This window comes from Arvicola amphibius, chromosome 10 (genome assembly GCF_903992535.2).
Source record: "Arvicola amphibius chromosome 10, mArvAmp1.2, whole genome shotgun sequence".
Classification (NCBI taxonomy): domain Eukaryota; kingdom Metazoa; phylum Chordata; class Mammalia; order Rodentia; family Cricetidae; genus Arvicola; species Arvicola amphibius.
The window spans coordinates 92,779,302-92,791,437 of record NC_052056.1 but is presented as its reverse complement, the minus strand read 5'-3'; the positions used below and the strand labels follow the sequence as shown (position 1 = coordinate 92,791,437).

General features: G+C 50.5%; 1 protein-coding gene and 1 non-coding gene across 2 annotated transcripts in view; both read left to right on the top strand.

Moving 5' to 3' along the window:
- Positions 1-11,547, top strand: part of Limk1 (LIM domain kinase 1) — a 32,141-nt gene extending 20,594 nt beyond the window's left edge. The window contains 9 exon segments of the mRNA XM_038345368.1: positions 1,089-1,263; positions 1,730-1,816; positions 2,616-2,747; positions 4,565-4,624; positions 4,901-4,966; positions 7,305-7,461; positions 9,662-9,717; positions 9,970-10,127; positions 10,225-11,547. Of these exon segments, the coding sequence (XP_038201296.1) occupies positions 1,089-1,263; positions 1,730-1,816; positions 2,616-2,747; positions 4,565-4,624; positions 4,901-4,966; positions 7,305-7,461; positions 9,662-9,717; positions 9,970-10,127; positions 10,225-10,387 (1,054 nt within the window). The 3' untranslated portion in view covers positions 10,388-11,547.
- Trnas-uga lies at positions 1,973-2,046 on the top strand. The gene has a single exon. It is a non-coding gene; the product is annotated as a tRNA-Ser (tRNA).
- Positions 11,548-12,136: the final 589 nt, after the last annotated feature.

The window sequence follows — 12,136 nt, the reverse complement described above, 5'->3', positions numbered from 1 at the left end:
AGAGTGAGTAAGGAAAATACCTATCATCAATATATGACCTCCACATGCTCATATACAAATATGCATGCACACTCACATGAAGGCATACATAACAACACACAAACTGTAATGTATTACAATGGTTTCTGGCTTTTGTGCTCTCTCTCTCTCTCTCCTCTCTCCTCTCCCTCACTCTCTCTCTCTCTCCTCTCATCTCTCTCTCTCTCTTGCTTGTTTGAACGATTTTTAGTTTGTTTATGTGTTTGTTTCCTATGTAGCCCAGGCTGGCTTTGAGCTTGTGATCTTCCTGCCTCCACCTCTGAAGTACTGGCAGTTGCAAGTATGTTTGACCATAGCCAGCTGATTTTTAGTTTCTTCATTTAGCGCCTTAATAAAGAAGGCTCATCCGAAGCTTTGGAGAAAGTAGGATGCAGACCAGCATCTTAACTTCATGGAGCAGCTAGTGGTCGGCTTGGGGAAATGGAGTGTTGGTGGCAGGGCACTGGCCATGCCCGGAGACTTTGGGTCCTTTCCCGTGCCTTAAGATCTCCGCTGAAGGGTTTTTGCCACACAATGGTGTATTTCATAAAGATTACTGTGGTCCAAGATAAGGACAGGATTTGATGTGGGATGTCCAGGTCAGAGTTGGCTAATGGTCTCCAGCAGTGATCCAGGCAGCAGATGCCATGAGTCCTCTATCCTTGAACCTGAAGAGGCAGGAAGAGAGGGACACAGAAAAGGAATCAGAGGCAGCCTGTTACTTACCCCACTTATGCTGAATCCTCCCCAGGACTCTTGGAGAAGCCTTTTGAGGGGCAGCCCTTGTTCTAAGAGGATGTACTGTCGAAGGCATGTGCTCCCTTATCTCTGTTTGTCTAGAGCTCAGCCATAGGAGGGGATACCTGTGTACATGCAGTGTAATGGGCATCCCAGGTAGGGATGAGACCGGCCACCCAGCAGAGGAGGCCATGGTGGGCTGTACCACCTACTCCCAGGATGGGGGGTGAGCATCGACTGGTCCATATGGTACTTATTGCGAGGAGTCAAGGGCAGTGTTTGAGCTGGGTGCCACCTCCCCATGGCACTGGGACCCCGTGTGCCTTTCCCAGGAGGAGCTGCAGTATTGACACGTCCCCGAGTGCCAGCTCACCAGCCTCCCAGCGCAAGGACCTGGGTCGCTCCGAATCCCTCCGAGTGGTCTGCCGACCACATCGCATCTTCCGGCCATCTGACCTCATCCATGGGGAGGTGTTGGGCAAGGGCTGTTTCGGCCAGGCCATCAAGGTATGCAAATGGGGAGGATCAGGCTGGGTGACACCTGACCACCTCTTCCCTCACACTGCCCCCTGGGAATCCAACACATCTAGATTCTGTGCTATCTGCGCAGTGTTACTCCCTCCTATTCCTGGATTTCCCTGAGCTAAGAGGAGGGACGGGATTTAAATGCATAGACTCAGAACTTTGTCTCGTGTAACTCAACCTGGTCTTAAACTCACTAAGTGATTGAGGATGGCCTTGAACTCCTCTTCCTCGCCCAAGTACTGGGGTCACACATGCTAGTGATGCTAAATTTTCATATCAGGACAAGGTCTCTAAGTTTCCCAGACTAACCTCAAATTCACTAGATATCCCAGACTGGCCTTGGATATGAGATCCTCCTGCCTCAGCCTCCCAAGTGGCTGGGGTTATAGGCATGTGTCACTATGTCCCACTTGGTCTTGATTTTTGTGCCTCCATATCCCCAACATAGGTCACACACCGAGAAACAGGCGAGGTGATGGTGATGAAGGAACTTATCCGGTTTGATGAGGAGACCCAGAGGACATTCCTCAAGGAGGTCAGTGGAGAGGGACTGTCACTCCCCTCCCCAGTGAGAAGGGGTGGCAGAGGGTTCCTGGAGGATGAGTCACGCACACACCTGTTGAAAGACAGTGAGAGGGTTCAGGCCCCACTGGCGACAGGGCAGCTTGAGCAGAGACATCGCTCCATGAGTTGTGGGCGTAGCTCAGGTGGTAGAGTGCTTGCCTTGAAAGCATGAGGTCCTGGGTTCAATCCCCAGCACCACATCTACCAGGCATGAACTACACATCTGTAATCCCAGCACTTGGGAGATGGAGGCAAGAAGATCAGAGTTGAAGGTACTCCTTGGCTGCATAGAGAATTCAGCCTGGGCTATGCAACACGTTGACTCAAAACAGACAATGTCAAAAGTCAGAACAGTCATGTGCTGGGAGCGCGGGTTGGTGGATGCTTGCTTACCATGCGTGAAGCCCTGGCTTCCAATGCAAAAATTGACCTTGGTGGTACAAGCCTGTCAGCCCAACACATAGGAGATGATGGTGTGAGGATCAGGAGTTCAGGGACCTTCATGGCTACAAAGCTAGTTCAATACCAGTTTGAGCTATGAGAGACTCTTAAAAAGTGGAAGACAGCGGACTGTGGTGCACACACCTTTAATTGCAGCACTTGGGAAGCAGAGGCAGGAGGGCTACACAGAGAAACCCTGTCTCAAAACCACCCTCATAAAAAAGAAGACATAGTGGCTTACCAGGTGAGAGGAGACTGTGTGCCTGCTGTTTAGGTGGGATAGAGCAAGGGGAAGGAGATCCAGGCTCAGCCTGTGTGTCCCCTTCCAGGTGAAGGTCATGCGGTGCTTGGAGCACCCTAATGTGCTCAAGTTCATCGGTGTACTGTACAAGGACAAGCGGCTGAACTTCATCACAGAGTACATCAAGGGCGGCACCCTGCGGGGCATCATCAAGAGCATGGTGAGCAGGACTGGGGCCTGGGGATGGGGCTTAGTTGGTAGAGTGCTGTCCTAGAATGCATGAGGCCTCGGGTTCCATCCCCAGCACTGCATAAACCCGATGTAATGGCACACTCCTTTAATCCCAGCACTAGGGAAACAGACAGGTGGGTCTTAATGAGTTCAAGGCCACCCTGGTCTACATAGCAAGTTCCGTGCCAGCCTTTCTAAATACACATAAACACCAAAACCAGAACAGGAGTTGAAGGATGAGGAGATCAGGATGGCACTATCCCCTTGCAGGGCCGTGACCCCCAGTAACCTAAGAACTCCTCTCCCTTAGCTCTACCTCTGAAAAGTGACATCACTTCCTACTAGTGCTGTGCTGGAGACTAAGCCTTGAATACATGGGCCTCGGGGCGGTGAGGGGGAGGGACGGACACTTCCTAACCATGGCAGAACCAGAGCCCCATTCTCCCCAGCGGCTGGTGCTGAGAGTGCAGGTGGCTTGTTGGACCTTCAGCTTTGACTCTTTGGTTCTTTGGTTCAGCTTGGTTTTCAAACTTGAAATGGGGACTGGGGAAATAGCTCAGTGGGCAAAGTGCTTGCTTCCCAAACAAGAGGACCTAAGTTCAACCCCAAAGACACATGTAAAATCCCAGCATGGTGGCATACTTAGCCCATCACTAGAGGCAGGCTCTCTGGGGATCACTGCCCGGGCAGCCTATGCAGATCCATGAGCTCTGCCTTCAGCGAGACGTTCTCTCAAAAGCTGCCAACAGGGTGACTTAGAGAGTGAAGGTGCCTGCTGCCGAGCCTGATGGGCAGAGATAAATCTCCAGAACCCACATGGAGGGAGGAGAGAGCAACCCCTGCACATTGTCCTCTGTCTCACATGTGCTGATGCACATGCACACCCCACAGATGTGCACACATATAAATTAAGTGTAGCAAAAAAAAATGTTTAATTGTAGAAGGAAATTAAGGAAGAAACCTGACATTAACCTCTGGCCCCCACATGTGTACACACACACAAACATGGATATACACATACCACACACTCAAAATGCAAATATACAGCATACACAGACACACACAAAAAACATGGATATACACATACTGCACACAAAACATGGATATACACATACCGCACATAAAACATGGATATATACATATCACACAAAAAATAAAGCAAAAATGAATAAATTATATTTAAAAATAGAGTATTCAGGAAGTTAAATAAGTTACTACACTGTTTCCTATAACAGATTCTTGGGGCATGGTTTATACTGTCTGCCCTGAAGGTGCATAAATCAACACCCAGCAAACACTTGGGAGTGATAGCCACACAGGTTACTGCTCAGAATAGCTAGTTTGGGAACATGGCAGAACCTTTAGTGTGTAAAATCAGTTCTGTTGAGAAAAGATGCCTGTAAGGCCTATAACCCTAGCCCCGAGGCTGTTTCAGGAAAATATAAGTTCAAGGCCAGCCTGGGCTACATAGGACATCCTGTCTCAAAAAATTGAACAAGGGCCTATGAGATAGCTCAGCAGATAAAGGTGCTGTCCCCAGCCTAATGACATGAGTTGGATCCCTGAGACCCAAATGGTGGAAGGAGACAATAGAGTCCTTCAGGTTGTCCTCTGACAGACAACCAAAGAGAACAATGCCTTGGAGCCGTGCATACACAGCACTTCGAAGATGATTAGTAGGCAGCTGTGGGTACAGAGCCTTGGGAGCCTGCAGACTCTACCACACTTGTGCCTGTGACTCATTCAGTTGTCCCCACTCCTGTGGCTCCCCTGGGCTCCATCCCAGCCATTCTTTCCTGTCCCCAGGACAGCCAGTACCCGTGGAGTCAGAGGGTCAGCTTTGCCAAGGACATTGCATCAGGGATGGTAAGTGATCAGCCACTCACTCAAGTGGCCCAGTCTGCAATGAGGAGTCTGGGAGCAGAACCCATGGGGATGCTCTGAGGTGGGAGCAGTGATGTAGGTGACTACCTACAATCCCCTAGTGAAGGCACAGGGTACAGCTCAGCAGCAGAGCAGAGGTCTAGATTCCATCAGCTGCTGGAACTGCGGTGGGAGGCAGGGAACTCGCAGAGGGTCAGGGCTGAGCTGGGGAGTCTGTTGGCCAAACATCTGCTGATGGCCTTGTTCCCGTTCCCTCAGGCCTACCTCCACTCGATGAACATCATTCACCGAGACCTCAACTCCCACAACTGTCTGGTCCGTGAGGTGAGCAGTGCTGGGCAGCTGGGTGAGCTGGAGAAAGATGGAGCCTGAGCCGCTCCTCTCAGGGCTTCACGGAGATGGAGGTTGGGTGAACAGCACAAGAACAAAAGGCAGGCAGACCTGAGTTGCAGTCCTGGCTCTACCATTTCTTTTTCTTTTTCTTTTTTTTTTTTTAAATTTATATGTGTGTGTGTGTGTGTATGCATACATACATACATACATACATATATATATATATATATTATGATGTAGACAGTGATCTGCCTGCACACCGGAAGAGGGCACCAGACCCCATTATAGATGGTTGTGAGCCACCATGTGGTTGCTGGGTATTGAACTCAGGACCTCTGAAAGAGCAGCGAGTGCTCTTAACCTCTCAGCCATCTCTCCAGCCCCCTGGCTCTGCCATTTCTAACATGGCGCCGACCCTCAGACCTACCAGCAGTGCAAGGTTTCAACAGATCAGTGAAGGGAAAACTGATTTGAAATGTAAAGCCCCAGCTTTCACTGCAGCATTTACAGAAGCCACCTTATAGTAGTGGTAGCACAGGCTACCCAGGCAGCACCAACAGCTTCTGGAAGAGGAGGCTTGGCAGGGGCATTTCAGCAGAGGCAAAAGATAGAGACAGTCAACCCCAGATTATACACTGGTGCTTAAAGGGTTCCCAGGTATTATACAGAACGTAGAGGATTGGGCCAAACTGGAGAGCAGGTGCCTAAAGTCCTAATGTAATAAAACAACCACATTCAGCATGTGAACTGAGGAAAGCTAAGGTAGGAAGTTCAAGTTCTGTGTGAGTTACAGAGCCATGTCGGGGACAGCCTGGAAAACTTAACAAGACCCTGTCTCAAGTTTAAAAGTGAAAAAACAAAATCCTGGAAGCACAGGTGGATAAAACATACACCTAGAGTCCCCAGTGAGGGGCAGGGGTGTGGCTCAGTGGGAGAGCCCCTGCCTAGAATCCCCCAGTGAGGGGCTGGGGTGTGGCTCAGTGGGAGAGCCCCTGCCTAGAATCCCCCAGTGAGGAGCTGGGGTGTGGCTCAGTGGGAGAGCCCCTGCCTGGAATCCCCCAGTGATGTCCAGCTGCCATGACTCAGCAATAGAGCACTTGTCTAGCCGTGCAAGGACCTGGGTTCAACTTCCAGTACCACACACACACAAAAAGAAAATTCCCAAAGGCCTTCTAACCAGTCAGTACAGAGCTTTGATCCAAACAAAACTAGGATTGATTCTGGTGTTTTAGGTTCAAGGATTCTCTAGGCCCTTTCAGCCTGCCCAGGACCCTGCCAGAGGACAATATAAATTGCTGGGACTGTCCAGCAAGATAGAAAACTCTAGGTTATGGGACACCCTGAGGGTCAGCCTCAAACCCTGGGCATTGGTGCCATGAAAGTGACCTGGACAAGTCCTCATGGGTCCTGCTTGGTCTTGCTGTCTAAATTGTTGGTAACCTGCATCCAATTTACAGCCTCAGGGTCAACTACTCCATGTGAACAGTAGGAAACAGTCTAGAAAGGAAGAGAAGGCAGGACACAGAGGACCAGGCTTACCCCAAAGGAAGGCCCCTCAGCTATTCATCTAGTGGCACAGGACAGTCACCTGAAAGCTTCATCAAGGACAGCAGGTGGGGAAGGGACTGAGCACACATTCCACACCCACTTTGATGTGACCTTAGGTGAATAGTGCCTGCTGGGACTCCATCACCTATGGTAAGATGCCAGTTGGTAGGTTGGTCAAGGGATTTTGATTTTCTTAGTTCTAGAGATAGAATCTAGGACATTGAGCCCCTCAATAGGGGAGTCTAAGCAAGGACTCTACTACTGAGCTATACTCTATTCCTTTGCTGGAGGATTCTATGCAGGCTCTCTACCTCTGAACCACACCGTAGCCCCTCAAGGGGGGGGGGGAATTCTAGGCAGGTGCTCTACCACTGAGCCACACCCCAGCCCCTCACTGGGGGATTCTAGGCAGGCGCTCTACCACTGAACAGCCCCTCACTGGGGGATTCTAGGCAGGGCCTCTACCACTGAGCCACACCCCAGCCCCTCACTGGGGGATTCTAGGCAGGCGCTCTCCCACTGAGCCACACCCCAGCCCCTCACTGGGGGATTCTAGGCAGGGGCTGTAATTGAACCATACCTCTCATCCTTCACTGGAAACTAAAAATTTCAGGTAGCTCTCTTTGCCAAGAGCTTGGGAGTATTGGGACAGAGGGAAGTCCCTTCCTCATACAGGTCCCTGGGTGTCTGGGGTATGTTTTCTTGTCATCTCTGGGATGAGAAGGGAAGGGTCCCAGGTAGAAGCAGACAGGGTGAGGACCAGGTCTTATAAAATTTCCAGAACAAGAACGTGGTGGTGGCCGACTTTGGGCTGGCTCGACTCATGGTGGATGAGAAGACTCAGTCTGAAGACTTGCGCAGCCTCAAGAAGCCAGACCGCAAGAAGCGCTACACAGTGGTGGGCAATCCCTACTGGATGGCACCAGAGATGATCAATGGTGAGTGTTTGCTCTAGGAGTCCCAGGAGGAGGGGCAGCAGCTACCCCACACCCTGGCTCCTCCTCCCCTTGACCTTCCCTGGGTTCCATACTTCTCTCTGACTGACTTTGGCCACCTCCCTCCAGCCCCCTCCTCATCTTTCCTCATCTCCCTCTTTTGTTTAGTTTTGGGTCAGTGTTTGGTTTGGTTTTCACAGTGTCTGGCTCAAATTGTCAGGTGACCCATCTAGCAGGCCTTTTTTCTTTATTTTTTTATTTTTTTGAGGCAAGGTCTCACTCTGTAGCCCTGATTGTCCTGGAATTCATACACCATAACACTTGGCCTGTTTTTTTTTTTTTTTTTTTGAAAGACCAAGTCTCCTTTAACACAGATTAGCCTCAAACCTACTTTGTAGCCAAGGATGACCTTGCACTCCTAATCCTCTTGCCTCTTCCTCCAGTGTTGGGATTACAGGAATGAGCCACCATGTTCAGTTTGTGGGGTTCTGGGTAGAATCCAGGGCCTCGTATATGTTAGATAAGCACTCTGCCCAAAGTGCTGGGATTTTAAGTGAGTACTGTCTGCTTGTCTGGCTTTCCTTTCTTTTTGTTTGTTGTTATTTTGGGTTTTAGTACTGGGGTTGTTGGTGGGTTGTCGTTTTGTTTTGTATTGTATTGTTTTGAGACAGGTCCTGTCTATTATGTAACCCTGGCTGACCTAGAACTCACAATGTAGACCAGGCTGGCCTTGAATTCACAGAGATCTACCTGCCTTTGCCTCCTGATTGCTTGAATTAAAGGTGTGCGCCACCATTCCCCTCCAGGCTTTGTCATTTTGGTTTTTTTTTTAAGGTGTTTGTGGGGTTGGTGGTGGGGCTCAGGTGATAGAATGCTTGTCTAGCATGCAAGAAGCCCTGGGTTCCATCCCCAGCGCCGCATAAGCCAGGTGTGTTGATGCATATCTATAATCCTAGCACCTGAGTGCTGGAAGCAGAAAGATTGCTGTGAGTTCAAGGCCATTTTGGGCTGCATAGTGAGTTTCAGGCTAGCCTGGGCTAGAGTGAGAGCCTATCTCAAAACCCCAAGAAAACTGGCGTATGTTGGTGAACATCTTTGATCCACTTGGGATGCAAAAGCAGGTGGATCTCTGAGTTTAAACCCAACCTTCTTGATCTTGGGGAGTTTCAGGCCATCGAGGGCTACATAGTGAGAAGTAAGACCCTGTCTAAAAACAAAGTGCTGGGCAGTGGTAGTGCAAGTCATTAATCCCAGCACTTGGGAGGCAAAGGCAGATAGATCTTTGTGAGTTCAAGGCCAGCCTGGTCTACAGATTGAGCTCCAGGACAGCTAAGGATGGCTACACAAAGAAACCCTGTCTCAAAAAACAAAATAAAAGATGAAAGCAAACCAAACAGGTTGTGGTGGCTCAGTGGTTAAGAACACTGGTTGCTATGCAGAGGACCCAGGTTCGGTTGCCAGCACCTGAATGGCAACTACTAACCGTCTGTGACTCCAGTTCCAGGGGAATCCCATGGTGTCTGAACTCCATAAACACCAGACACGCATGTGGTACACATACACACATGCAGGCAAAACACTTATACACATAAAAATAAATCTAAAAAAAGAAAAAAGAAAAGCAAAACAGGTGTTTGAAATAGTATTTAGGCCCCAGGTAGAACCAGCAATGTCTCGTCCCAAGACACTAACTTCCACACACCCTTAAACACCTCTTTCCCTAATTTCTTTCTCAATGTCTCCGATGCTAAGCCCATGCTCTGCTACTCTACCGCTGCACCCCACTCCACTCCAGCAAGACCCTTTCCCCAGTGAAGTAACATCCATGTCTTTATATATGACCAGATGGCAGCCAGGCAGGGTTAAAACTGCTTCATTCCTCTGAGATCTCAGCATTATATCAGATCCTGTAGAGCTAGGGGTGCCCTTGGTTTTCTTTTGGTTTGGGTTTGATTTTTGTTTTGTTTTGAGACAGGGTCTCCTACATAGCTCAGATTGGCCTCAGACCATGTACTACCATGCCCTGTTGATGCCTTGCTAGAGATGGAACCCAGGGCTTCATGCATGCCACTCCAGCAGTCTGCCAATTGAGCCACATCTCTGGCACCTTGGTACTCTTAGAACTCAGTAGAGTGTGGTTTTCCTGCCTGTCTATTACCATTTCTTGTCCTACATCCCTTGCTGACACTTGGTCTCTGTTCAGGCCACAGGTATGACGAGAAGGTGGACGTGTTTTCCTTTGGAATTGTCCTATGTGAGGTAGGTCACGTGATCAGCCATGGTTTCCAGACCCACTGTTCCTCTCCACTCTTCAGTCCCCCCACCCTCCAGCCTGATGTCCACAGGGGCCTCTGACCCAGGGAACATGGGTCCCCAAAGCCAGACCATGGCAACAGTGGGGTATGGTGTGTCACTGACCATTCCTAGTGAACTGTCCTTAGAGCATTTGACGGGCTCCCAGAATCTCCAGGCTCAGGGGTTCCCATTAACCGGGGCCTTTGTGCTGGACAGATTATTGGGCGTGTGAATGCAGACCCCGATTATCTGCCCCGGACTATGGACTTTGGCCTCAATGTGCGGGGTTTCTTGGACCGCTACTGTCCACCAAATTGTCCCCCAAGTTTCTTCCCCATCACTGTGCGCTGCTGTGACCTGGATCCTGAGAAAAGGTGAGTGTTGGAGGGATACTCAGCCTTAAGCGCCTTGGGGTGGGTGTGTCTTCAGGAGAGCCGACTCACCAGCCACTGGTTCTCACCTGTCACCCAGGCCCTCTTTTGTTAAGCTGGAACAATGGCTGGAAACGCTTCGCATGCACTTGGCTGGTCACCTGCCACTGGGCCCACAGCTGGAAAAACTGGAGCGGGGCTTCTGGGAGACCTACCGGAGGGGCGAGAGCTCACTGCCTGCCCACCCTGAGGTTCCTGACTGAGCCCGGTTGGCCCTGCCATCCTCATCCCCACCTCTGGAGAATACACCCTCACCAGATTCCTCAGCAGGAGGTGGCTCAGACATGGAGCTCTCAGCCAGGGTAGTGGTGCCCAGACCCATACCCCTGACCCAGGTCCTGATTTGCCTTCTCCCCTCATGCAGGGTGCCCCCTAGCCTGTCTCTGCCTCTGGCCCCCAAGTCACCAGGCTGCACCCACATGGTCACATTGCCCTGCCTTACCTCCCTTTCTGTGGGGACCACCCCCTCACTTGTCTTTGCATGAGCTGGCCAGGGACGCTGGACCCATTCCATGCATTGCCTGCAGCCATCCGCACACTGCACCTGCCGGCAGCTCTTCCCCAGCTTGGCTGGGCTAGAAGACAAGCTTTAGAAGTGAGCCCCTGTGACGGCTGGGCACGGAGAGTCTTTCTTTGCCGAGAGAGGCTATGTTCCTAGGGACCCAACAGGGAGTCCAGAATCCCCCTGGGGGAGTCTAGATAGAAGCAGGTATCGACAATAATCTAAACCCCAAAGCAAGGAGAGGTCCAATCCCACGTGCCCACTGGCCAGGCAGTGGCCCTTGCTCTTACTTGGGGTTCATCTCATTTCTTGATTAAAGCCACTTCAGTGAAAAGCAGGTACCAGTTCTCAGGATGAGCAGGGATCCCTCAAGGGAGAAGGGCAGATGATGCCTGGGATCCTGCTGACAGGAAGGGCCCAGCCCACACAGCAGAGGTGGGGCAGAGGTGATGAGGCAGCCATCCACCAGCACCCCAGCTCCCAGGATCATCTCAGCACCCTTCTCAGGCCTCTCCCTCTGGCTGGAGCAGCCCTGTGTCCTCCTTGGGTGCCTCTGCCCTCTGAGTTCTTTCTGTGTGATCTATTTTTAAAGAAGAGTTGGTATTATTTTTTCATAACGGCTGTAGGAGCCGCTGCTGGGGGCTTGGGGGGATTGTTCTGTTTTTTGTTCTGTTTCATTTAGGTGGGTGGGGAAGGGAGGGCCATTTCCTCACTTTGCTTCAGTTGAACATCTAGAACATATTAAAACTGTGAAGCTTTCTCAGTGCACTTTGAACATGGAAGAGAGTCTGAGCAGACCCTGGTGGAACCAAGACGGAAGGAGGCAAGACATACTTGCCTCTGCCCAGTGACCGTGACAGGATGAACCCGAACTCAGAACAATAAAATCAATTCTGTGCTCCCCAAGCAGGGCTTGCATCCTCATGTGTCTGGGGGCTCCAAGGGAGCAATCAAGAAAAGATAGGGATTAAGAAGCCTAAGGTGGGGTGGGGTGGGGCAGAGAGGTGGCTCAGCAGTTAAGAGCACATACTGCTCTCACTAAGGACTAGAGTTCAGTTCCTCAGACCCGCATCAGCTGGCTTACAGACTTGATGGGGTCCATCACCTTCTTCTGGCTTCTGTGCAGGCACTAGACTTGTGAGCAAGCATATACACACAGACAAAAATAAATCTTAGGGGACTGGGGTGATGGTTGGACAAGAGTTGTTACTGCTCTTGCAGAGGACCCAGGTTCAATTCCCATTACCATGTGGTGGCCCACAACTGTCTGTAACCTCAGTTCTGGGCTCTGCAGGCACCATACATGCATACATACAGGCAACACATATAATTTTTCTTTTCAAAATAGGGTTTTTCTGTAGCCCTGATTGTCCTGGACTCACTCTGTAAACTAGGCTGGCCTTGAATTTAGATCCATCTGCCTCTGCCTCTGGAGTGCTGGGATTAAAGA